This window comes from Dermacentor variabilis, chromosome 11 (genome assembly GCF_050947875.1).
Source record: "Dermacentor variabilis isolate Ectoservices chromosome 11, ASM5094787v1, whole genome shotgun sequence".
NCBI classification, from domain to species: Eukaryota; Metazoa; Arthropoda; class Arachnida; order Ixodida; family Ixodidae; genus Dermacentor; species Dermacentor variabilis.
In genome coordinates this window covers 102,165,912-102,193,765 of record NC_134578.1, presented here as the reverse complement: position 1 = coordinate 102,193,765, position 27,854 = coordinate 102,165,912, and the positions used below count along the sequence as shown (strand labels likewise).

The 27,854-nt window shown below is 46.6% G+C and overlaps 1 protein-coding gene across 2 annotated transcripts in view; it reads left to right on the top strand.

Annotated features, from left to right (window-relative positions):
- The first annotated feature begins 538 nt into the window (after nucleotides 1-538).
- LOC142564923 (uncharacterized) overlaps nucleotides 539-27,854 on the top strand; it is a 63,086-nt gene continuing 35,770 nt past the window's right edge. For both annotated transcript variants that reach the window (XR_012824712.1, XM_075676132.1), the window contains exons 1-3: nucleotides 539-716; nucleotides 18,476-18,535; nucleotides 23,592-23,638. Coding sequence is in view for 1 of the 2 variants with exons in the window: in XM_075676132.1 (XP_075532247.1) it covers nucleotides 665-716; nucleotides 18,476-18,535; nucleotides 23,592-23,638 (159 nt within the window). In the remaining variant the exon portion in view is untranslated. The remainder of the gene's footprint in view (nucleotides 717-18,475; nucleotides 18,536-23,591; nucleotides 23,639-27,854) is intronic.

Below are 27,854 nucleotides of genomic sequence, written 5' to 3'. Positions count from 1 at the left end.
TTGCACGCTTTTTCATCTGTTGGTGAGGAATCTCGTTTGGTCAAGGGGACACTATCTACGCGTTCCAGTGGAACTAACATCCCACTCTTTTTTTCCGACCTAAATGTGCGCATCCTTCGCAAATAGTTATTGCACCGATACCTTTGTCGGACATTTTCCTGGACAAATAAGATATCGCTGGGGAGACGGACTGTGGAATGAAAGGCAGCGTAATGTACCTGTCCTTCAAAAGCGACTGCGTAGTTGGAGATAAGAATAAGCTGCCAGAATTCCTGCGCATATTTTAGCCTCGACGCTCTATGAAAACAGTCTGTTTTCTTTATGTGCTCGCATTGTTCAGTAAATGTGCTTGTGAGGTTCCTTCAATGACGACTACTCTGTTCATACAATGCATGTAGTTTGCTAGATAAATCTGAACTTTGCGAGCTCGTGATGCGCGACGAGGTCATCTCTGTCATGCAGGAATTTCATGACACGTTCGCTCTCGGCAGAGAAGCGCACAATTGCAGTCCTGTGACGACGACAACCGCGACCCGGATAAGAGCTACTATTATTGCGCTCCTTTCACTAGCTCTTTCCATAAGCGGCTAGTACGTGCAATCGTGCCACCTCGGGCGCATATATATTCGAAGTGAACCTCGCATTGCCTGGCATATGTACCAGTATGCGCGCCAAAATGAGGTCGTTCATCGTCTCAGTCCTTGTGGTCGTGGCTGGTAAGTAGAGCGCGCACATTGGCAGCGCCCTACTGAATGATCCTTCGGGCGCTTTATTAGCTCACTAATGCAGGATGTCAAAGTATAACGTTAAAATCCATGTGGCAGTTCTGGCCGAAGCATTCATCGCAAAGGCGAACCTTCGCACTGCGCACAAACTCTTTGAGCAGTGTTTGGATGCAGGGTAACTGCTCCTAGGTAGAAGGAACGGCGAGCTTTCCCTAGCTGCGTTCGGGCTTGTCACGACGCCGGCATGATAAGCTGCACCACAGGCGGCACTATGAGCGTCATACTGTGACCGAGGGAAGCTCATTTTCGTTTGAAGGCACTCGGTGAAATACCGCATCGCTTTGCTTTCACGTTTGCTGCCCATTGCACTCCGACCAGTGCGTGCGCACAAATCCGTTCAGCAAGAAGGCTATAGTGTGACGATAGTGTGTGCGTGATCCCAATGCTCATGCATAGAGAAAGAAATTCAAGCAGAGGCACTCGTAGACAACTGGCAGCAGCAAACAAGCCACGCCTAGTATGAATCCAATCCGCTAGCTAACTCGAGCGTCGAAAAAGAAATAGAATGCGAAATGGAACTTACAGACGAAGTTTTCTTTTTTATTCTTTCCCGCTGAAACTAAAACGTTTTGCGTATAAATGATCGCATACCTTGGGACATCTTTTCTCGGGTTACCTAGCAAGCAGCTAGTGACAGGCCAGGCGCGCCCGATGCTTGCGTCAAGCACCAGACACGCCACTGAAACGGGCGAGGCCGGTTCACCTGTTCTCTGACGCGTTTCTTATGGACGTAGCCTGTTTGTTCGGCTCCCGGGGTATTCCTGCGTTCCCGTCGACACGGGACCACTGCACTCAAAATACGGCAAGGTCAGAACTTTTGCTTGACAGTCTGCGACACATTTAAAGCAATTTATGCTTTTACGGCATGGAACCGAGATTTGTGACGCTCTTAGCGAAAAACAGCTCGACCCTCCTGCCGCAGTCAAATTGAGTTAATGAGTCGTACTGGGAAACATTTGCGTCGCTTTCTATTAGCCCCAACATTATTGTAACTTATTTCGGTAGTTTTTGGGCACGCTCGCCGCACCCGGCTTTGTGACGCGGTTAGCGAAAAGCAGTTCGGCCGTGTGGCGCCATTACGCGTGTACTGAACCATACTGGGACAAGTTTTGGAGCCTCCTCTAACCCCGAACATTATTGTAAATTATTTCGTTACTTTTTGTGGCACTTTTCAACCACAGTGGCTGTGCCGGACGTTGAGACGCAGTTAGCGAAAAGCAGCTCGCCCGTGTGACCTAGTTCGTTTCGCGTCTACAGAATCTCAGTGAGACAAGTTTGTGACGCTTTCTACGGTTACACAACATATGCCTCACTTCGGTACTTCCCCTTATCTAGAACGCGATGAGTGATTTCCAGGTGTGGGAACATCGCAGTTTGTTGCTTGCGCCGGCTGAAAGCGTGAAAGATAACGCCGAAGAGCTCGAAAATCAAGAGCTTGAAAACTGTCTTCTGAACGACTGAAAACGGACTTTTACACCTACGCATTTGTCTTGAGTTCGAGTAAAAGGCGGTCTGCGAGCGTCTAGCATTGTCTGGCTCAGAGCTTGTGTACGCAACGTACTATCGCGTCGGCTAAGGCCATGTTGTTTTAGAAACGCGCAGTCAGCCGACTATTTGTACTATTAAATTGCAATTAAATAATGCATGGGAAAGAGAAATGCTTTGAAATCAGATGTTTTTTTTTCATATGCTACGGTATTGTTCGTGATGAGCAGGGCACCTTATATGCCATGTATGTAAAACAGAGTTGATTTTGTTTGTAATGCAACCCTTTCAGTACTTTCACACGTTCCACCTATACACGCATATTTCTATAAGGTTGAAGTACCGAAATGACAGATCGTCGAAATTAACCTTTTTCTGCTGATGCCGTCCGGTGGCGCTTCGTACGGAAACTACTGCTACCCGCCGTGGTTGCTCAGTGGCTGTGGTGTTGGGCTGCTGAGCACGAGGTCGCGGGATCGAATCCCGGCCACGGCGGCCGCATTTCGATGGGGCGAAATGCGAAAAAACCCGTGCACTTAGATTTAGGTGCACGTTAAAGAACCCCAGGTGGTTGAAATTTTCGGAGTCCTCCATTACGGCGTGCATCATCAGAAAGTCGTTTTGGCACGTAAAATCTCACAATTTCATTTTGTTAACTAATGCTGCTTACCTGGGGTCAGAAAGTTGAAGTAACGCCCTAAAAGCCCCGAACAAGCATTTATATAGAGCGAAATATTGATGATGATGATGTGTGTTATTTTGTGGCGCAAGGGCCAGGTTTGGCCAAAGAGCGCCATGCCAAGTGGTAGCGTTAACGATGTATTATGAAAGATGTGACTTGGCTGTAAAGTGGCCTAAAAATAGTCGCTGTAAAGTGCGTAAAATCTACGTTCTATAAAATTATGGCGATGACTATGAACATTAAAATCCATCGTAAAAGAATGATGCATTGTTTAAAATATGCGAGATGTTAAATTGGTTACAGCACTACTGCCTCACCCGAGCCCTTGAACCACAAGGGCCTAGAGGCATGTGCTATTCAAAATAACTATCGCAGCGGCATCCTCTGGAGAGAGGAAGCGCTACGAACGTGTGGGGCTAATAACATGCAACACAACATCTTTCAAAAAACCTAGGACGGCGCTGGTGTCAAAGAGTGGTTCTGGACCTAGTAACATAACAGGATGAAGGGGGATGTGGTGGCGGTATGCTAAGAGAAAATGTTTTTTTCTTTCGGATTCGGCTTCCCGACACTCCAGTAGGACGTGGAGGACGGTCAGCCTTTCCCCGCATCTACCACAGGTTGGAGGCTCGTTTCCCGTGAGTAAAAAGTTATGTGTGCCAAAAGTGTGTCCTATTCTTAGACGGCAGAATAGGACATCTGTCCGGCGGGATTTTGTTACAGGAGGCCAGAAACCTAATTGTGGTTTTATTACATGCAGTTTATTATTTATTTCTTCGTCCCACATGCGTTGCCAGTGGTTTCGTAGTTTCCTTCTTAAAAAAGGCTTCAGGTCTGTGACAGGGACCGAAGCAGTAGAGTTAACTGCATGCAATGAGATTGATGTGGCCATCTGGTCGGCTAGAACGTTTCCCTCGATGCCCCTATGTCCAGGCACCCAGCATATGATCACATGTTGGTTAGATAAATATGATTTGCACAGTGCGGAGTAGAGTTCATTAAATAATGGATTTTTGTGATTACGGAAAGACATCAAGGCCTTCACAACACTGAGGGCGTCCGTATATATAACTGATTTCGGGAGTTGTGATTTATTTATATGTTTTACGGCCGACAGGAGTGCGTAGGCCTCAGCCGTAAAGATGCTAGTTTCCGGATGCAGTACGTCGGATTCCGAGAAGGATGGACCGACGGCTGCATAGGACACCCCGTCGTGTGACTTTGATGCGTCTGTGTAGAACTCCGTGCAGGAGTATTTGTGCTGGAGTTCCCGGAAATGCATTAGGATTTCAATCTCTGGAGCATGCTTTGTGACTTCCACGAAAGATATATCACATTGTATGAGCTGCCACTCCCAAGGAGGTAGCAGCTTGGCTGGATGCATTAGGCGAAGCTCGAGGAGTGGAACGTGCATTTCTTCACTAAGCTCCCTCACACGCAGCGAGAAAGGCTGTCTTACGGAGGGACGATTGCGAAAGAGTGTAGCATATGTCATGTCATTAATGGTATTAAAACAGGGATGCTGAGGATTTGAGTGGACTTTCAGAAAATATGTATGGCTGATGTATGTTCTCTGCAGATGAAGTGACCACTCATTTGATTCTACATATAAACTTTGTATGGGACTCGTTCTGAAAGCGCCAGTGGCCAGTCGGATTCCTAGATGGTGCACTGGGTCTAGCATCTTTAGTGCGCTCGGGGCGGCAGAGTGATAAATCACGGCACCATAGTCTAGTCGCGATCGAATGAGGCTTTTATATAGATTCATTAAACACTTCCTGTCACTACCCCACGTAGTCTGGGACAGAAGTTTCATTATGTTCATTGTTTTCAGACATTTTTCTTTAAGATGTTTAATGTGGGGGACGAAAGTGAGTCTGTAGTCAAGTATGACACCTAGAAATTTGTGTTCTTGGTTTACAGGTATCTGTTGTCCACGCAGTTCTATGCAAGGATCTGGGATAAGTCCTCTCTTTCTTGTAAAAAGAACACAAGAGCTTTTGTTAGGATTGATCTTAAACCCATTCTTGTCTGCCCACATTGACACTTTGTTCAGGCCATGCTGTACCTGTCTCTCGCAGACTGCGAGGTTACAGGATTTGAAAGCTATTTGAATGTCGTCCACGTAGACAGAGTAAAAGATGGCGGGTGGTAGTGAAGCACGAAGCGTGTTCATCTTCACGATAAATAGCGTGCAGCTGAGCACGCCTCCTTGGGGTACACCCGTTTCTTGCGTAAAAGGACGTGAGAGTGCATTGCCGACTTTTACCCGGAAGGTACGATTTGACAGATAGCTTTTTATTATATTAAACATATTACCGTGGATGCCCATTTCTGACAGGTCTCTTAAGATTCCGTAACGCCACGTGGTGTCATACGCCTTTTCCATATCGAGAAATATCGATAGGAAGGACTGTTTATGTATAAATGCATCCCGGATATTCCCTTCAACACGCACGAGATGATCGGTTGTGGAGCGCCCTTCTCGGAAGCCGCACTGATAAGGATCAAGCATTTTGCTCTGTTCAAGGAAATGAATGAGTCGCCGATTTATCATTTTTTCGAACACCTTACAAATGCAACTTGTGAGGGCTATTGGGCGGTAACTTGCCACTGAGGAAGGGTCTTTGCCTTGTTTCAAAACAGGGACTACAATGGCTTCCTTCCAGGCGGTTGGAAGGTACCCTGCATCCCAGATGGTGTTGAAAAGTGTGAGTAGTGTAAGTTGCGTGTCATTGTGTAAGTTTTTGAGCATTTCATACATGATTCTATCAGATCCTGGTGCGGAACTCTTGCATGCGCTCAAGGCAGCTTTCAACTCGGCAGCACTAAAAGGGCAATTGTACGGTTCATTCTGTCGGCATTTATTGATGAGTGGCTTGCATTCTTCTATTTGTTTATATTTTAGGAAGGATTGCGAATAATGATTTGAGCTTGATACACTCTCAAAGTGCTCCCCAAGTGAGTCTGCCTGGTCTTCCAATGTATCTCCCTGCGTGTTTACCAGGGGGAGTGAATGTGTTTGCCGCCCTCTAATCCTATTTACTCTGTTCCAGGCTTTGGCCTCATCCCTAAACGAGTTAATACTTGATAAAAACTTGTGCCAGCTTTCTCTTCTGGCCTGTCGGCGGGTTCGCCTGCCTTGAGACTTTATTTTTTTAAAGTTCATAAGATTCTCTGCAGTGGGAGAAGCGCGTAGCAACCCCCACGCCTTGTTCTGATTCTTACGGGCGATCCTACATTCGCTGTTCCACCACGGCACACGTCGTTTGCATGCCAGACCGCTCACTTCCGATATGCATTTTGATGCGGCATCTATTATGAATGATGTAAGATATTCCACAGCAGCATCAATTTCTAAAGAAGACATGTCGGCCCATGAGATGTTAGTGAGAGTTCGAAATTTCTCCCAGTCGGCTGTGTCTATCTTCCACCTAGGAGCTTGCGGAGGATATTCGTTTTCTTTAGATGTTCTTATCAGTATAGGGAAGTGGTCGCTCCCGTAAGGATTGTTCGTTACTTCCCATTCGAGTTCGGGCAGTATGGACGGGGAAACTATGCTAAGATCTATTGAAGAAAAGGTTCTGCTTGCTAGGGAGTAATACGTGTGTTCCTTCTTATTCAGTAAGCACGCACCTGAAGAAAAGAGGAACTGTTCAACGAGACGACCTCGCGCGTCTGTACGAGAGTCGCCCCACAGGGAGCTGTGCGCATTGAAATCGCCGAGAACAACATAAGGTTCTGGCAATTGATCTATATAGGATTGAAATTCTTGCTTCGTTAATTTGTAATGTGGGGGTATGTAAAGAGAGCTAATGGTGATGAGTTTGTTTAGGAGAACAGCTCGAACCGCCACTGCTTCGAGAGGCGTTTGTAGCTGTAAAAGTTGACACGCAATGCTCTTATGGATAACAATGGCGACACCGCCCGATGATGCAACAGCATCATCGCGATCTTTGCGAAAAGTTATGTACTGTAGGAGAAAGTTTGTGTGTTTGGATTTTAAGTGTGTTTCCTGTAAACACAGCACATTTGGATTGTGTTGGTGGATTAGTTCTTGTACATCATCAAGGTTTCTAAGGAGACCTCTGACGTTCCATTGTATGATTTGTGTATCCATATTTAATGTAAATTAGTGCTGTGTGTACGGAAATGGAAAGATGCCTTAGGTTACAGAGCCCTTTCGAGGCCCTGTAATAGGTGTTTTGTTCTTTCTGAAGCGTTCGAGCGATTCTCGACGCTCCTTAGGCGTTTGGTGCGCCTTGGGGACAGGTGTAGTGTCCATTGCCTCTTGTGAGGCTCCGGACACGTGCTCTTGCGAGCGAGAGGTTTTCAGGGGCAGTCCCGCCTTGGAGGGCAAGACCCCTGCGCCCACCAGCCCGGAGGTCGATGGGGCTCCCTGAGGGATTTGGCTGTGCTGGCCGTTGCCAGCGCTGGAGGGGGCCTCGCAGGTTGGGGCAGCCTCGGCTGCGCCCACCTTCGGGGTCGATGGCTCCGTCTGCTCGGTTGGCGGAGCAGCGCTAGCTGCAACCACCGTGGGGGCAGATGGCGTGACTGCCGACTCACTGACTGTGGGTCGGACAGTCGCCGGAGGCCGTTGTGACGCTGCCCCCTGACGCGCCACATCGGCAAAGGTTTTCTTTTGCAGGTATGCTACCCGCCTTCGTGCCTCTTTGAACGATATATTCTCTTTTACTTTTATAGTCACAATTTCTTTTTCCTTCTTCCAGGAGGGGCACGATCGCGAGTACGCGGCGTGGTCCCCGTCACAGTTTACACAGTGTAGAGAGTTCTTACATGCTTCAGTGGCGTGTTCAAGGGCACTGCATTTGGCGCAAGTTTGGCGGCCTCGGCAGCTCTGCGAGCTGTCTCCAAAACGTTGGCATTTGAAACATCTCAAGGGATTCGGCACATACGGTCTTATACGAAGCTTGATGTACCCGGCCTCGATTGACTCGGGCAGGACACTGGAGTTGAAGGTGAGTATTAGGTGTTTGGTCGCAATTTCTTTTCCGTCTCGCCTTATCTTGATTCTTCTGACATTTATGACATTCTGTTCGCTGAAGCCCTCCAAGAGCTCAGCCTCAGTCAGCTCCAATAAATCATCATCGGAGACTACGCCACGGGTGGTATTCATGGTACGATGAGGAGTTACTGTTACTTTGGCGTCACCAAATGAAACTAGATTGGGTAGATTTTCATATTGTTTCTGGTTGCGGAGCTCCAAAAGGAGATCGCCGCTTGCCATCCTGGATGCTTTATAACCTGTACCAAAAACTTGGGTAAGAGACTTGGACACGAGGAATGGAGAGATTGTTCGCACGAGTTTGCCTGGTGTTTCAGAGTGCACTACATGGAAACGAGGAAAAGTTTCTTTTTGGCGGGCAAAAAATTCAAAGACATCATCGGTGCGCCCCCTCTTGAGGGAGCGATCGGGTAATGGGGGGAAAGAAGAAGCCATAAGAGATTGTAATTTCGGCAGTAACGCCAGCCACCCACCGTGGAGTCCTACAAGGGGACGCTGCAGAATCCGTAAAACAGGGCCTACAAGCGCCAGCTGTACGCTACCGCTATAACCAAATATGATATAACCAAGGTTGGCTACTCACACAAGGTTAACCCTTGCTGCCAGGAAGGTCGGAAGTAATAAAGAAATGAGAAGGAGACAGGAAAGGTGGAAAGCAAGAGAAAGACGAAGGCTGGAGGGAGAGAGAGACAGGAAAAGGCAACTACCGATTTCCCCCGGGTGGGTCAGTCCGGGGGTGCCGTCTATGTGAAGCAGAGGCCAAAGGGGTGTGTTGCCTCCGCCGGGGGGCCTTAAAGGTCCAAACACCCAGCATCAGCTCAACCCCCAGGATCCCCCTTTCCCCAGACACGGCTAAGCCGCGCACGGCTACACGCGGGAGGGTCCAACCCTCGTGTGCTCGGGTACGTGGTGTCGCAACGCACCAAACGCCTGCTGACGCAGACGCCCCTGCGGGGAGAGCGAAATATTCATTTCCACGTTTACAAGGAGTCTTAGTTCTACTTTATGCAATTACACGTGACACAGATTCGATGAACGCTTGTAAAGATCGTTCGCAATCACTTTTACTAAGTAATAAAGCAATTTATCATTACGACCGCGCGCTGTTGAGCAGCAGAAGCAAAAAAAAGAATAATGAAGCCGCGACAAAAAGCGCCGCCAGCGTAATGCCTGCCAGCTGGCCTTCGAAACGCGCGCGCCCTTAACCCTAACCGGAAGGTGTAAATCCAATCCGCTTGGTGCGTTACAGTCAATACGGCCGCTAAGCTCTGTTGGAGTGTCAACTCTTGTGGAATGTCTTTCTCTGTAGCTTATGCCTGCAGCGGAAGGAAGAATGCTGTCCTGGATCCACCACCGAGCTTGTTGAGAGACGCTTTGAGGCCCACTTCACTTTATCGTTTGTGCAGCCAAAGGCACTGTGCGTCTGTACACCTTCTAATGTTCCGTCCGCGAACCACGTATGCTCCGTCGATTACGCGACAACCCGACGGCGACGGCAGAACAATAATGAGCTTCCGGTGTAATTCTATTAGCTACCGGAATAAAACTCCAAACGAGATGCGTAGCTGAAGCATCCAGAGCGAGAAGCTCAAGCTAGAAACACGGACGGAAACATAGACCACGATCACACACTTTGGTATCCGCTTCTATAACGAATGCCATTACGATGTGGCCCTGTTTTAAAACCTTGTCCATGAAATGATTAAACCGACATATACGTACAGAGTATATGGCAACAAACTTCGTTACTGTTCAGAATCTCTAAGGGAAGAGTTTCACTCGTCTGCACACAACCACAGTTGACACAGAACTCTCCATAGAAGTACCACGTGCGGGATATATCTGAAGAAGTAGACAAGAACCTCCTGCCTCGAACAACTTCAAAGGCATTTCCTTCGCTTTGATAACGAATATATCTCCTAAATTGTAAACTTTGAATGGACGACTTACTTTATGGAAAAATGTAGCATGCTTTATTTGCACACATTTTTTTGTCCTTAGATTAATGAGGTAGCATTACATGTGTCAAAGTGGAAGAAAGTTGACCCATGTGAAGTGTGGAAAGCCGGTCACATGGGAGAGACAGAGAGGGGATGGGAGATGTTTCACGAGTTTGACGAGGAAATCTTCAGGCGACCTTTCAAACGTAAAGAACTTGAGTGGGGATACAAAGTAAATAGAAGAAGTATTCAATTTCAACAGTTTCGATCGGTGGACCGATCTTCATCAGGGTTTACAAAAAAATAGCAGGGCCGAACTGCCATTTATAATATTGTTACGGGCGAAGGAGACCGTTTATAACCCTTACGGAGGAAGGGGGACCGTTTACTTTAAGTCATGAAGGTGAGCGCAAGAGCGGCCAGCTGGTCGATCAACTCAGCGTTGTTCTCTTCTTCCTTCCTTCACACGTGACTGCAAGCACGTTCACCGGTCTTCGTTTTCTTCATGCGTAACACTTCCTCTCATCGCAGACGAAGCCCGCCGGGCGAGTCAATCCATTTGTCGTGACGTGAACAATTTCAAGCGGGTGACATGGACCACTTGTGTCTTGGCCACTCTTCTACCACTCGCCGTGAGGCGAGCTATGTTGTACGTGACTTCCGTGAGTCTGGTAATAATCACAAACGTTCCATCGTAGGTGGCCAAAAGCTTTTGGCATAACCCGAGTTTTCGTACTGGAGTCCACAGCCAGACTGAATCACCAGGGCGATAGGTTACCGGACGGTGGCGAATGTCGTAGCGTGCTTTTGATCTGTCCTGCGATGGCAAAGTGCGCAAACGAGCAATACGACGAGCTTCTTCGGCGAAGCAGAGTCTCGGCGACAGTGGGATTTTCGTGACTGCAGAAGGGGAAAACAGTGTCGATTGTATACCGGGTTAGCCGTGCGTACAGCAGGAAGAAAGGGCTATAGCCGGTGGTCTCGTGCTTGGCGGTGTTGAACGCGTACGTGATAAAAGGCAGTACGTCATCCCAGTTATTGTGGTCGGATGAAACGTACATAGATAGCATGTTTACAATTGTTTGGTTGGAACGCTCCGTAAGCCCATTAGTTTGTGGATGGTATGGTGTCGAGTGACGCAAGTGTGAATCACACAAACGAAGCAGCTCCTCTACGACGTCCGCTGTGAATTGTCGTCCACGGTCGCTGATGATCACGCGAGGCGGACCATGTGGCAGGATCACATATTGCAGCAGGAATGTTGAAACGTCAGTGGCAGTTCCAGAGGGCACGGCCGCCGTCTCGCAGTAGCGAGTGAGGTAGTCGACGCAAACAACTATCCAACGGTTTCCCTTGGCTTATTTTGGAAATGGGACTAGGAAGTCAATTCCTACTCGTTGGAAAGGCGTGCTTGGAGGCGGGATCGGCTGCAGGAGACCAGCGGGAGCAGCAGATGGCCGTTTGTGGCGCTGACACTGCGTGCAGCTGGCCACATATTCTCAACAGACTGTCGCATTCCAGGACAATAAAAGCGTTCTTGAATCCGGTAGAGCGTCCTCGCCGAACATAGATGGCCAGACGTAGGGTCGTCGTGCATAGCACTCAGAATCGCTTTGCGAAGGCTCTCCGGTACCACTAGGAGAAAACGTGCGCCAGTGCTGGAAAAGTTCTTCTTATACAGGACTCCATCACGTACACAGAAATGGGTTGCTGTCGTTGAGGCGGTCGTAGCGGTGAAGAGCGGTGTTAATTTATCGTCTTTTCGCTGTTCGGTTTTGAAGCAGCCGAAGTCTGGAAAACGCGGCGACACAGAAACCACGAGGTGATCGAGTCGTCGGCGTTACAGTCCGTAGTGCTAAGTGGCATTCGCGAGAGGCAGTCCGCATCAGCGTGTCGTCGACCGCTCTTATAAGAGACGGTGAAGCTGTATTCTTGCAGTCAACACAATGAGTGGTGGCCGGTGACCACTGTAAAGGGGCGTCCATACAGGTAAGAGCGAAACCGCTGAAGCGCAAATATTCCCGCGAGGCATTCTTGTTCCGTGACAGTGTAATTCTGCTCCGGCCTACTTAATGAGCGGCTTGCATATGCGATCACGTGTTCGCGGTCACCGTAGCGTTGAACTAGCACGGCACCAATACCTATGCCACTGGCATCCGTATGGAGTTCCGTCGTAGCTGAAGGACTGAAGCGCTGAAGAACCGGGCATGACCTCAGCAGAAACTTCAACTGACGAAAAGAAGAGTCACACTCCGGAGTCCACTCAAAGGGGGTATCCTTTCGTAGCAGGCATGTCAGCGAATACGCGACGTCGGCTAATTTAGGAATAAATCGGCGGAAATAGGAACAAAGCCCCGGCCCCGGCCGACTACTTTTCCGTCATTCCCGAAAGCAAAGTCAAAAATAAATGGTGGGGAAAACCTGTACCTGCACAAAAGCATACCAGGTTTAAAGCCAATGCAAAATAAAGGAATAGGGGTTTAGAAGTAATACCCAAAGCGCATGTTTTTGTGAAGAAAAGCCAATTGGAAAAATAAAAGTGTGGGTATAGGTTACGCGCGTGAGTCCCAAGGCGTCTCATCGAGGGCAGAAACCCTCGCACAGGGCGATGTTTTAATGAGTAAATGAGGCGGAGACGTGAGGGCATGGGCATGGCCATGAAGATGACCAAAAAAAAGAAGGAAATAAAATAAAGAAACAAAGAAATAATGGAATAAATAAAGAAATAAACAAACAAAAGGAAATCAAAGGGAAAATTAAAAAGGAGAGGAAGAAAGGTAAAAGAAAAGGCAAGAAAAGGATCAACTATCCATCGGGAACAGGAAAGAACAACGTCGTAGTGAGGACGAAAGGGATAATAGAGGAATGAAAAGAGTAACAGAAAAAAAACAGTACACTTAAGTACACAAACACACAGCTGCACTGTGTTGCTGTGACGTGTCCACTCCACTTGCGCCACGGTGCACAGGGCGTGGTGGGCGAGGGCCGACGAACACGCCCGCGTCGCACGAATGACGGCCGTTGACAGTAGTCCCGGCGGCGTCCTCCAGAGAGGAGTGTTGGGGCCGATCCCGGAGGTAGTGAAAAACTGGGCCGAGCACTACACGAGGGTTGCAATGTGGGCTTGTTGGTAATGCATCTTCAAGGGGAGTATGGTAGCGCGATTCAAAGACGGGACAAGAGAAGACACAAAGGGACACACACAGCGCTAACTTAGCGCTGACAGCGCTAAGTTAGCGCTGTGTGTGTCCCTTTGTGTCTTCTCTTGTCCCATCTTTGAATCGCGCTACCATACTCCCCTTGACGAGCACTACCCGGGCGTTATGGCGGCGAGTGCAGGGCAGTGCCGCCGCGGAGTACACGGGGTGTCGGGCGAGGGTCGACCCTCACACATGCATGGCGCGGCATCCGGTTGTTGACAACATTCGCAGTGGCGTCCTCCGGAAAGATGGTAGGGGCGAGTGAGGGCGCTCCCGCCTCACTGGCCGAAACCTAAGAACGAAACCGCTGAACCGCAAATATTCCCGCGAGGCATACTTGTTCCGTGACAGTGTAATTCTGCTCGGTCCTACTTAATGAGCGGCTTGCATATGCGATCACGTGTTCGTGGTCACCGTAGCGTTGAACTAGGACGGCACCAATGCCTATGCCACTGGCATCCGTATGGAGTTCCGTCGTAGCTGAAGCACTGAAGCGCTGAAGAACCGGGCGTGACGTCAGCAGAAACTTCAACTGACGAAAAGAAGAGTCGCACTCCAGAGTCCACTCAAAGGGGGTATCCTTTCGTAGCAGGCATGTCGGCGGATACGCGACGTCGGCGAATTTAGGAATAAATCGGCGGAAATAGGAACAAAGCCCCAGAAAACTACGGAGCTCCTGTTTTCTGGGGATCAGGGCGGATGCCATCCTTGTCGACGAGGTGCCCAAGCACAACGGTTTGGCGGTCACCGAAGTGGCATTTCTTAGAGTTTAAAACTAGACCAACATTTCTGGTGCAGTTCAGGACAATATCCAGACGCAAGTTGTGTTGGCTGAAGGTGGGGCCAAAGATGACGACGTCGTCGAGGTAGCACATGCAGAGGTTCCACTTCAAGCCGCGCAGAACACTGTCCATAAACCTCTCGAAAGTTGCCGGAGCGTTGCACAATCCAAATCATCATCATCATCATCATCATCATCATCATCATCATCATCATCATCATCAGCCTGGTTACGCCCACTGCAGGGCAAAGGCCTCTCCCATACTTCTCCAACAACCCCGGTCATGTACTAATTGTGGCTATTCCGTCCCTGCAAACTTCTTAATCTCATCTGCCCACCTAACTTTCTGCCGCCCCCTGCTACGCTTCCCTTCCCTTGGGATCCAGTCCGTAACCCTTAATGACCATCGGTTATCTTGCCTCCTGATTACATGTCCTGCCCATGCCCATTTCTTTTTCTTGATTTCAACTAAGATGTCATTAACTCGCGTTTGTTCCCTCACCCAATCTGCTCTTTTCTTATCCCTTAACGTTACACCTATCATTCTTCTTTCCATAGCTCGTTGTGTCGTCCTCAATTTGAGTAGAACCCTTTTCGTAAGCCTCCAGGTTTCTTCCCCGTAGGTGAGTACTGGTAGGACACAGCTATTATATACTTTTCTCTTGAGGGATAACGGCAACCTGCTGTTCATGATTTGGGAATGCCTGCCGAACGCACTCCAGCCCATTCTTATTCTTCTGATTATTTCCGTCTCATGATCCGGATCCGCCGTCACTACCTGCCCTAAGTAGATGTATTCCCTTACGACTTCCAGTGCCTCGCTGCCTATTGTAAATTGCTGTTCTCTCCCGAGACTGTTAAGCATTACTTTAGTTTTCTGCATATTAATTTTTAGACCCACTCTTCTGCTTTGCCTCTCCAGGTCAGTGAGCATGCATTGCAATTGGTCCCCTGAGTTACTAAGCAAGGCAATATCATCAGCGAATCGCAAGTTACTAAGGTATTCTTCATTAACTTTTATCACCAATTCTTCCCAATCCAGGTCTCTGAATACCTCCTGTAAACAAACACGCTGTGAATAGCATTGGAGATATCGTATCTCCCAGCCTGACGCCTTTCTTTATTGAGATTTTGTTGCTTGCTTTTTGGAGGACTACGGTGGCTGTGGAACCGCTATAGATATCTTCCAGTATTTTTACATATGGCTCATCTACACCCTGATTCCGTAATGCCTCCATGACTGCTGAGGTTTCGACTGAATCAAACGCTTTCTCGTAATCAATGAAAGCTATATATAAGGGTTGGTTATATTCTGCACATTTCTCTATCACTTGATTGATAGTGTGAACATGGTCTATTGTTGAGTAGCCTTTACGGAATCCTGCCTGGTCCTTTGGTTGACAGAAGTCTAAGGTGTTCCTGACTCTATTTGCAATTCATTGCAATTCCATTTGCAAATGGCATCACATTAAATTCGAAGAGTCCGTCAGGGGTTACAAGGGCAGTCTTCTTCTTGTCTTCAGGATGCATCGGAATTTGCCAATAGCCGGATCGTAAATCTACTGAGGAAAAGTAAGAGGCGGAATGAAGGTAATCTATTGTGTCATCAATACGTGGGAGTAGGTACACGTCCTTTTTTGTTACAGCATTCAAACGGCAATAGTCGACACAAAATCTCCAAGATCCATCTTTCTTTTAGGAAGAATCACTGGAGCTGCCCACGGACTCGCTGACTCTTGTACGACTCCTTTTTGCATCATTTCGTGCACTTGTTCGTTGATAATCTGGCGGTCTGATGGTGAAACACGATATAGCTTTTGTCTAATCGGATTTGCCGAAGTTGATGGTATGGCGCGTTCGAGACGCGGGGATTGCAGGTATTTTGTCCTTCTGCGCAAAGTCGACTACCGAAACGTGCTTCAAAAGCACACCCACTAATGTTCGCCGTTCACTCGTGCTGAGCGATTTATTTACCATCGTCAAAAGGGCCGTTTCCGAACTGTGGCCATCAGGTTCTTCCGGCACATCTGAAAGTTCAGCCACTAATAAGGACGCGTGTTCCCTGGCAAAGGCTAGTTTCATGCCGTCTGATAGCATAACGGGCTCCTTAGAACAGTTTACGGCTTATAAGCCAGTGCGTCCGCCTTTTATCGACACCACACAACGTGGCACCAACACAATCTTCTTCATACAGTTGAAGTACATCGGTTCTACGGTAGCTTCGAAGCTGTCGGAATCGGCGCCCCAAGAGATAACGGGAACGCAAACGGTAGATTATGCAGGTATGACCGGATCACCACAAACACACAGTGAAGTTTCGCGATCTACAGGGTTCTCCAGGAGTCCTGATGGAATCCTACCACTTAAAAATACTTTTCCTGTGCGGCAGTCGACAGTAGCACCACACTCCCACAAGAAGTCCATGCCGAAAATAACATCACGGGTCGACCGAGGAACAATTACAAACTCTGTCGTAATAACATGGCCTCCCAAAAACAAGTCAGCACTACACACCCCAATAGGTCGCAACGACTCACCACTCACTCCACAGAACTTTGAATCTTCGTCCCATTTAAACAAAAACTTTCGCCCTAACACGTGTTTAAAAGAGACACTCATGACCGAAATTGTTGCGCCTGTGTCCCCCAGAGGCATCACAGGGACATTATCTAAAAGCACGCGCACTTTGTCTTTGAGCATCAACACAGTAGGTATTTCTGTCAGTAGCACGTCTCCAGCGACCTCACCTCCATCGGCCGCGCTAGCTAGTTTTCCGGTGACGAAGGGGACGTGGTGCGACGCCACGGTGAGGGAGAACGGGGAGCACGACGTTGCGGTGGGGGTGTCAAACTCCGGTCAGATGCCGGGGAGCGATTCCGGGAGCTGCTCAGCCAATACTCGTCGCCAGATGATACGTGTGCTGGCCACGAGGCACCGTGTGGCCGGTCGGAGGGCCGAGAAAACTCTGAGGGCTGCCCATACCACGTGGTCATACGCTGGTTGCAAAACCGCGATATATGACCCGGGACACCGCAGGAACAACACACCGGGAGAGGTGGAAACCTTGGTTGTTCCTCAATGAAGCGGATATTATCATTTTCCCGCGTGTAGTGGGTTGGTTCGTGGTGTGTGTCACGACGATACATCGGGCGTCGAGAAGGCGTGCGATGAGCGCGTTGGTCATAGCGCGGAGTCGGAGGGTGCGTTGTCATCCTCGACTGTGGGGCTGCGCTGTAGTCTACGGCCGCTGCGGTAAGCATCGGTTGCCAAGGGGCCGAATGTGGCGCCGTCATAGCCTCACGTGACGTGTACACGCCATGGTGGTCAGCAGTTGAACGCAACAACTCTTCGCGGCGGGAAAGTTCCTCGCTGACAATCTGTCGGATGGTCGAAGGAAGGTCGAGGTAAGGACTCGTGTCCACACTGGCAACCGTCGTAACGTTTGCCAACCGACCAAACTTTGGCGCAATCCGACGCATCTTGAGCGTTTCAAAAGTTCTGCAGTGCCGAATGACGTCGGACACAGAACTGAGGCTCTCCCTTCCAATTAGAAAACTGTACACATCCTCAGCCACTCCTTTCAGCAAATGTCCAACTTTATCTTCTTCCGACATGCGAGCACTGACCACCTTGCACAGCTTTAACACTTCTTCGATATATGTTGTGCACGTCTCACCTGGAAGCTGCGCCCGTTGCGACAGTGTCTGCTCCGCACGCTTCTTTTTGGCGACTGAGTCCCCAAAACACGCCTTTAATTCGTCCACAAGATGTTCCCACTTCTTAAGCGCGTCCTCGTGGTTCTCATGCCACACGAGGGCGGTATCGCTCAGGGAGAACACCTCATTGGTGAGCTGAGCCGTTGCATCCCACCCGTTGGATTTGCTCACTCGTTTGTAGTGGACGAGCCCCTCGTCGGCATCTTCCCCCGCTTTGCCTCCAAAGATGGGTGGAACTCGGTAATATGGCAGTGGACTGCTAGGCGCTGCCCTCGGAGTGGCTCCTTCTTCTGGCATGTGGAAGACTGTCACGGCTGATGGCGGGAGGCCGGCAAGTCGACGGCTTCGACGAAGCTGCGGCAGTGACGGTTCCGTTGTTGTGAGCGGTACCCCACACCTCCACCACTTTGTTACGGGCGAAGGAGACCGTTTATAACCCTTACGGATGAAGGGGGACCTTACTCTAAGTCGCGAAGGTGAGCGCAAGAGCGGCCAGCTGGTCGATCAGCTCAGCGTTGTCCTCTTCTTCCTTCCCTCACTCGAGACCGCAAGCAGGGTCACCGGTCTTCGTTTTCTTCATGCGTAACAATATATATATATATATATATATATATATATATATATATGTGTGCGTGTGTGTGTCATCGACGATCGTTTGCTTTGGACCACCATCACAGGCACTTCGCTGCTGAAAGACGCAGGACGTCTATCGAATGAACTCCTGAACAGTCTTTTGCATAGTGGTGAACGCGGTTGATGTCATGGATCCAGCACCTCAAGAAAGTGCGACGTAGTGCTCTCGCATTTCTTTCGCAGTTACTTCTAAATAGCAACTGAATTTTTACTTGCTTTCCATACAGCGTCCGTGGCCACATGCTGTGCAACCGAGGAGCAAGGCCAGCTTTTGCGCTCGGAAAGCCGTGAGTCAATTACTATACAGTATGAGATGTCCATAAAATTAAACAGTTCTGCACTCAACCGTGTCGCTTTGGAGAAAAAGCACTGAACAGTATAAGGTTAACAAGATCCTCAGTTAATAATTCTACTATTTTTAGGCGTAGTGGCTGCGGCAGCTTTCTTTGTCTCTGTAATAGTGGCTGCAGTAGCAGTCGAAGTAGTGCGAACAGTAGTAGTAGTAGTAGTAATAGCAGTACCACTAGACAAAAGAGGCAGCAACAATAGTTACAACTGTACTAACCGTATTAGCAGTAGTGATACTCGTAGTAGCCGTAAATGCTGCGTCGACGCGGTGAAGACTCCACATCTGTGGTGCGTAATTCCGCCTTCTTCGGAATAGCTCTCTGAATGGCTTCTCCAGAATTGTTGACCGACCTGTTCTTTGATAGTGCTCAAATAAACGCACGGAGTCAATCGCTCTCGAATGCATTAGCTCCATTGAACGACCTGCTTTCCTGTAGAGACAATAAACTGGAACAAACGAGCTCTAACGGCAACGCACAATGACTACTGATGCCATTTTGATGACATCATTCTGAGCGACCCCACAGCTGGGCGCTCCAAACTTACTAACCTGATGCATTCGGAAGACGACGGGGGCGGGGGTTGGGGGATATTATGTGCTCCGCTGGAGTTCAGCGAACTATCGTCTCTCTGAAAGAGAGAATAATGTAGCGGCAGAACAAAAGTAGGGGGCTCTTGCCTCGCCCACCCGCACGGATGATGTATTGCTCATCGTCTTGAATTTCCATCTCCCGTGATCCCCGAATATTCCCTAGAATACGGCATGATATTTGTTGAACGAGCTTGAGGCTTTTGAAGGACTAAATGTCGATTGCCTGGTGCAAGGAGCAATAGTGACCTTTACTGTGCAGCGTAATAAAGAAAGAAAAAGATGGTTTGGTGTATTTCTTGGGCGGTTTACATTATTACGTCGAAACACCAACCAGTCCGGCTCAGAATGATTTCATCTATTGTACACGTGATTCGGCGAGAAGGGTGGGGGGATTTAAGGAAGTTATTTCTCAACATATCTTTCTGTGGGCGTAAGGTTGAAAATGAACTTCGCGGTCCGCACGGTAAAGAGATAAGTTCTGCGCTCGCTAGAGGTCATTGTAAGCAATGTCTCAGGCTTTCTTTTTTTTTTGAAAGCCTGCCTTTAAGCATGCTAATATGTGAATAATATAATAGATACAGGATAAGATTCTGCGTTATAAATGGAATAAAAACGTTTTAATTGAACATTACCTTCCTCTCCTTAGGTGGCGCCATTCCGGGTCTAGTATATGTCTAGTGAAGTGTACTGTTCTTCGTGTGAAGCGTTCTTCAAGCAACAAGAAAAAAAATTCTGGTGCTCGTAGTCGACAAATGTTAAAGATAAAAGGCCTGACAGGTCACCTGCTCCCAAAAAAACTACTTCCCCTCCCGCCCCCCCCCCCCCCGAAAAAAATACGCGAGGCTCAGTTTTAGATTTCCATAAAAAGGGTTACAGTGCACAAAAAGGCTTTAGCTACAAGCACAAGAATTAAACAGCTACGGTGTAACTTTTGTAGATGCAATATAATGAAATCCACAATTATTATATTCAAGCGACAACAAGATAAAAAATGAAATGAAAAGACTACAGATGTTACGCAGATAAACCATATTGAAATGTAAATTTTTTTAGTACAAAATAACGATGGAGGTAAACATGTTCAAACTGCCCGTGCTATCTATACCGAAAATTGCACATTGAGCAGGCATTAACCACACACAAAAGTGGTGAAACAGTGGCAGTGTACCTTTGGTATCGCTACAATGTATGGCGGCAATGCTTATCCAGCTCACGGCTAGTTGTGATGACGTACGTGTTTTTTCCTGATCCTGAGTGTGCTCTGTTATACCGACGCCCACACGCAATAGTTTTGAGCTTTTAGTCGGCTGCTTGTTGGTCTAGATTCGCCTTTATCCTGTTTTTCCTGCAAGTTCTGAAGTGCATCAAACAGCCGAATTGAACACGCTACTGCGGTTTCTCTTGCAAATTTGGCACGTCCCCTGGTACCATTAAATAAACGAGCCTAGAGGAGAACAAGATTTCTAGGGTACTGCTTATATATTTTTTCATCCCACCAGCGAGCAGAATTTTAGAACACAAATTAATCGCCATGAATATCCGGCGATGTTTTGACGTTTAGCAGGATGCGTTGTTGGGCAAGTTGGTTCATTGTAATTGGAAACATTGGTTGCGCTTTCTAGACAATCACATGTAAGAAGACAGGACAGGCGCAAACTAACAAGTGAGGTTTATTCGAGGAAAAACACTTAAATATCAGACCATGCCAGCGCAGGCGCTTCAGGGTATCAGCACCATAACAGAAGAAAAAACCCAAAATAGGAAAAAACCAATGGCGTGGCTTACCTAAACATACTATCTAAGAAACGTGCCTCCCTATTGTAAAGCATGACCGATCTGTCACTGATGCATGCTTGTCCCTTCTTTTTTATATAATATGACTCAAGAAGTTCTCGTGCTTTTTTATTATGGCACTTGTGCAGTACCTTAACTTGGTTGAGCAGAGGCCTGCTTTTGTGGTCTAAGCAATGCATGGGTAAATGACGTTGCTCCCGGTTTATAATTGATCTTTCGTGTTAATGTTTTAGATGTGTTTATGTTCACTTGTATTTTTACCTTTAGTGCTCTACTATCGTATGCACAATCATACACGCAGTGTCTGGAGTGGCTACAGCTTTGAAGGTCATGGTGCTTTCTGCAAGATGAGGTATAGAAGAACACTAATAGAACACTATTATTATTGACAAACAGTAGTATAATGTGTAGAGACGCCAGCGCTCAATACCGGCAATTATCTTAAGTAAAATAATTAAATCAGTGATCAAACCACTAGACCCTGAAAATGAATTTCAGCTTTCCTTTTAGGCTGTGGGGTCTTTAATATAATGTGAAATCAGTGGGCTTTCCCCGTTCCATTGTTGTCCGCTGCCGCAACCAACAACTAGGAATATTTCAGCACACGCTCATCGTATCCACATGGTATGTGCAAATGCAATTGTTAGAAAGGCTTCTTTTCATCCTATACTGCCTAGCATGCCTCCAGGGTCGAACTATCTTGGCAGGCGTTTTTGTGACCCCTTCAATAACGAACGTTTTCACGTTGCAGAAATAATTGTATCCGCTTAACAGTGTAAATGTACGTTTATTAAGTACGGTATTCCTTATTTTTGTGTTTTTGTCTTTGGGCCGGGACTTGTACGTTTAAAAACTGTCGCCACTCCAGTTCTTTTCTTTTTTTTTAGAAAATTGGCTCATAGGATCACGTGAAAAAAAATTAAATGACACTCGCCTAACAGGAGCATCGAAACAAAGCTTAAGCTCGGCGTGCACTCCCGATTTCAATATTCAGTGTACGTAAAACTTTGAAAAGCTGTAATCATAAAAACACGTTATGCGCCGTTTGAACGAAATCGCTTGCACTAGAGAGAGAAAATTACATTCTTCTCATTGTAGAAACACGATTCTTATTTATAACCTACGCTTTCATATAAATGTTCGGAAATTTGTAAGAATAAAACATTAACGTAAGCATGAAATATATAAATACCTGATAGCGCACGAAAAACAGATGCCGCAGCTTCGTAAACTGCATGACTTAAGATATACGAAGCAGGAAATGTGGGGTAGGAACCTACAGGTTACATCAAATTGTTTGTGTTTACGAAGTTTGTGCAAAGATAGAAACGAAAGTGTGTTATGCATCAGTTGTATCCATTTTATATGTCCCGGCTGAAGCAATTGCACAAGTGCGTTATTTTTATTTCTTACTGAGTTGCATAGACGAATTTGACAACCTTTTCTAAACATTATCATGGGCCTAATTAAAAGTTCTATTCGCTAGGGTCGCTTGATTTTAATTTTACTTCTAAAGGTAACTACACTTATGAAACTCCTTGCAGCTTACGCAGGGCAAAACGATTCCTCCATCCCCATGGATTTAAGATTTCCCGAGGTAGAGCGTCATTTAGTACTCGCTTTGCATAGAATTCATTTGTGAATTCATCAGCACAGCATGAACTACTACTTTTCAATACATAAAGACACATACGTAAACTAAAAGCAAGCAAATGCTATATGACCGTATTGAATAATGCAATCAGCCGGTAACGGAAAGTGCTTTATCAGGACCGCCGACGAACAGCTGTCTCCACGTCTGGTTATTTCAACATATAGGCGAACTCATGGCCAAGCCAATGAATCAAGAACAATAGCTGCCTCCCTCTACTCATTTTGATAGGACTTTTCAAGGCGGTATTGACCTTCCATGTGTTTTACTCTCGCACAACTACTAGAACTCGCAAAGGATGCATGTTAGCAATAGCAGGAAATGTTCCAACACACCTGAACGTTTTCGGATTTCAAGCATGTAGCGGTTTAAAACGTGTCGAGCTGCGAGTTCGGAAAAACACAGGGAGCATTGTCATATTTTTGCGCCATTTAATACTAGTACCTGAAATGCCCGTTACGAGTGATAAAACTTGTGCTTGAAAAGGGCGGGAGATCGTGCTCTCACTGACAACACAGCGTACGTGCCACGTACTCCGTTGTGTTCTCTTGCTGATTGGTACTGAATAGCTCGTCGATATATCATGCTTTACTTAGTGGCCATAGCTTATGTGGCTTTATGTTCACCTTTCGCTTATATAAGAAGTGCTGCCTCTGCGACTGAAGGTAAACAATTGTTCTGTTTTACGAAGTTCAAAAGCTGTGTATGGCGAAGCACTTCACAAAAGTTAGAAACGCTTTTTTTGCTGTTGTTTAATTTTCTTCTATCAAAATATTTAATTATTCTGAAACAGTTATCTATCCCTGTATATACTTAGCGCACGACTTGCCTGCTGAAAAAAAAAAATCCTACATCGTGGTGTCATAATATTCAAATACAGGGACGCAGCTTTTATCCCAAAGCAGGTTTTATCATACTTTCTCAGCATGTGGTTGTTGTTACTGATATTATTTTCCAGAGTCCTGCAAAGGCATTGAATTGCCATACGTGAGAAACCTGGCCTTGGTAAGGGTGACCGACGATTTTCTACTGTAATATCTCATTATCATTGCAGCCTAGTTTCTAAGAAATCTAACGAGGTTAGTTAGTTAAATGGGGGTTTAATGGCGCAAAAGCGGCTGAGGCTATGCTGCGCCAAACACGAGGTGTTTAAAAATTACGTTTATGAAGGAAAAGGCTTTGTTAATCTATATTTTATGTAAAAACCCAGTGTCGTGTAGAAATTTACGGACGTCACATAATGGGACTAGCGGGTCATCACCTAAAATTAGAGCGGGGTGTAAAGGTATGTGTAATTGATATAATTTGTGCAAAAGTGTTCGTCTGTGTGTTTCAGTCTGCATACATGTGAGTAATATGTGCATAACTGTTAGTGGCTGTTGACATTTCTCGCATGTTGGTGTGTCTTCTTTCGTAAGTAAGTAATTGTGCGTGAGGTGTGTGTGCCCAATGCGTAGTCGGCATAGAACTACTTCGATGAACCGCTCCTGATGATTGCATGACTTCCACTCGCCTACTATGGGTTTCGTGAGATGTAGCTTGTTGTCGGCACAACGGTCCCATTCGCGTTGCCATTTTACCGTGAAGGCTTTTCTAATTGCACGGATGCTATCATTATATGGTAGTTTCGTGTTTGTAATATTTTTGTATGCTGCCATCAATGCACAGCTATCAGCTGCTTCGTTACCTGGTATCCCGACATGGCTTGGGACCCAACAGAAACGAATTGACCTCCCGTACTCGTTAAGCACCAACATGTTTAAAATGTCTCCTATCAGGGGTTCACACTCTGATTTCAACTGTAGAGCTTTCAGTGAGCTTAAAGAGTCAGTGTATATGACTGCATGTTCGTGTTTATCAGTTATAATCTTTTTAACAACAACCCAGATAGCGTAAACTTCAGCCGTGAAAACAGAAGCATGTTGTGGTAATCGAATACTTGTTTCCCACTTTTCCGCTACGGCCCCCACACCCACGTGGTCTTTTGTTTTAGAGCCATCAGTGTAATATTGCATGTTATTTTGATATTTGTCCTGAAGTGCACGGAATTCTTGTATAATGTGTTCGTGTGGGATGTCTCTTTTCTTTAGATGTGTTAACGTCCAATCACATAAGTGTGTGAAATCGTGCCACGGAGCCAGCCGTTGTGGTTTCTTGGCAACCTGGAGGACTTCGTGGGGAATGTCATAATCCCGACAGTATTGCTCATACCGCAGGACAAGTGGCCTAATCGAGTTCGGTTTATTTGTGTAGTGTAAGCGTGTGTTGCATTGTGTGAGGATGTTGTAGCATATGTGTTGGGGTGATGACTGAATTTTGAGTACGTAGGAAAATGTGAGGAATGCTCTGCGCTGCTGTAAGGAGGGTTCATTACACTCGACGTATAAACTTGGAATAGGTGAAGTTCGGTAGGCACCACTTGCCAATCGCAGTCCGAGGTTATGTACCGGATCAAGTCGTTGGATGTAGGACTGTCTGGCTGAACCGTAAACCACGGAGCCGTAGTCTAAAAGGCTACGCACAAGAGACCGGTAAACACGTAAAAGGCAGGTTCGGTCGGAACCCCAGTGCTTATGGGGCAAAATTTTAAGAATATTTAGAGCTTTATTTGCTTTGATCTTTAGTGCTTTTATGTGAGTTAGGAAGTTCAGTTTAGTGTCAAAGGTTACTCCTAAAAACTTATGATCTTGTTTCACCAGCAGTATGGTGTCGTTCAATTTTAGAACTGGATCGCTGTGTAGCCCTCGTTTCTGAGAGAACAAAACAGTAACTGTTTTCTGTGTGGAGAAACGGAAACCATTTTTGTTAGCCCATTGTGTAAGCTTATTTATTGTCATTTGAAGTTGCCTTTCACAGGTTGGCAAATTTGAGGCGCGGCAAGCCACTTGGAGATCGTCTACGTAAACAGAGTGCATAAGAGGCGACGGTATAATCTTGTTAACTGAGTTCATTTTTACTATAAACAGTGTCGTGCTGAGAACACAGCCTTGTGGAACGCCATTTTCCTGCGTAAACGTATGAGAATGTACTGTACCCAGACGTACCTGAAATGTTCTATTAGATATAAAATCAGCTAGGCAATTTAGCATTTTACCACGGATGCCGAGGTCAGCCAGGTCTCTTAAAATTCCGTATCTCCATGTGGTATCATAGGCTTTTTCCAAATCGAAGAAAACTGCAAGCCAGTGTTGTTTGTGTAAAAACGCATATCGAATTTCATGTTCTAGACGGACAAGATGGTCAGTAGTTGAACAGCCCTTTTGATATCCACACTGGTGGGGGTCTATGAGGTTTCTTGATTCTAAGATAAATGAGAGTCTAATATTGATAATGCTTTCATATGATTTTGCCAGACAGCTTGTGAGGGAAATGGGTCTGTAGTTGCTTGCGGATGTTGGGGATTTACCGGCTTTTAGAAATGGAACTACTATTGCTTTTTTCCATTCTTCGGGCATTATACCAGATTCCCAGATTATGTTGAAAAACTTAAGGAGAGCTTCTACAGATGCCTGGGATAGATGAGCCAGCATGGCGTAGTGGATACGGTCGTGTCCTGGCGCTGTGTTTTTACCTGCAGAAAGGACTCTGTTTATTTCTTGTTGTGTGAGGGGGGAACTGTACGGTTCATTTAACGCGCCAGTAGTGGGTAGCTTCTGTTTTTCAGCAGACTGTTTGTACTGTAAGAATTCCTTCGTATAATTTCCTGAACTGGATACATCACGGAAATGTTCGCCAAGTATATCTGCCTGTTCTTGTATTGTTGTTTGTGTGTCTGGACTTGTAAGTAACGGTATTGTGTAAGATGAGTAATCTCCCCGAAACTTTCCTACCTGTTCCCACATGCGTTTAGACGTAACTGTACTGTTTATGGAAGATACGTATTTCTTCCACGATGATTTTTCTGCCTGCCTTCTGATAAATCGTGCCTTGGCTTTGGCCTGTTTAAAGCATAAAAGGTTGGTATAGGTGGGGTGTCTTCGTAACATACCCCAGGCCCTATTTTGAAGCTTTTTGGTTTCTGTGCACTCGGGGGTCCACCAGGGGAAACTTTTTTTGCGCACAAGACTGGATGTTTGAGGTATTGCCTTTTCTGCCGCTGAAACTAAAACTGTAGTGAACTTCTCATTAATTTCATTTACATTGAGTTCATTTAAACAGACATCTTCAAGTTTTGCATGTTTCATAAAAAGCGGCCAGTCGGCAAGATGTATTTTCCAGCGACGTGGCTTAGAGTTTATTGTAGGTAATGTGGATGAGAGCTTGATAAATGCCGGCAAATGATCACTTCCATATGAAGTGTCGGGGACTTCCCATTTAAAATCGCTAAAAACAGACGGTGAGCAGAAGGCTAAATCTAGACAGCTGAATTTGCGTGAGCTTGGTGAGAAATATGTTGGTGAACCCGAGTTTAAAAGACATATGCTGTTAGACAAAATAAAATCTTCGATTACTTGCCCTCTTTGGTCTGTTCTATCGCTACCCCAGAGGCTACAATGGGCATTAAAATCTCCTACCAGAATAAAAGGCTCCGGCAACTGGTGTATTAGATTTTCCAGTTGTCTAATAGTAAAATGAGTATGGGGTGGGATGTAAAGTGAACAGATGGTGATGGTTTTATGCGATAGAACGGTGACGGCAACAGCCTCGAAAGAAGTATTCAGTTGAACATTTCGTGTAGGGGTGCCGCCCTGAACGACTATGGCGACTCCTCCTGACAAACGGCTAGAGTGTTCGCGGTCTTTTCGGACAACGGTGAAACCTTTGAGAATGTTAGTATTTTTTGGACCAAGATTCGTTTCTTGGAGACACACTGCAACTGGCCAAAAAGTGTTGATAATGTCTTTGATGTCACCTATATTGTGTATAAGACCTCTGCAATTCCAGTGAACAATGAACGCCATGTTTCTAAAATGAAAAATGTAGTGGTGTTTGCGAACTTAAAAAACTAAAGGTGACATGCGATACGGGACAGTACACGTTTAATGGGCGGTAACCGTTCAGGTTGCCTGTCCCTTTTTCTGTAGAGTTATAAGGACCTTGTCCTTCTTAGGGCGCTCAGAAGAGCGCTGTTCTTTTGGCGTCAATGACGCCGGGGTTTTAGTGTCGACCTCCATTGCCTTCTCTGAGGCGCTGGATGATCGACAGCCAGGCGCCGAGACACGCGCCTCGGGCCTTCGCGTTCTGTTTAGCCTGGGAACCTGCGGGACGACTGTCTGCAGGG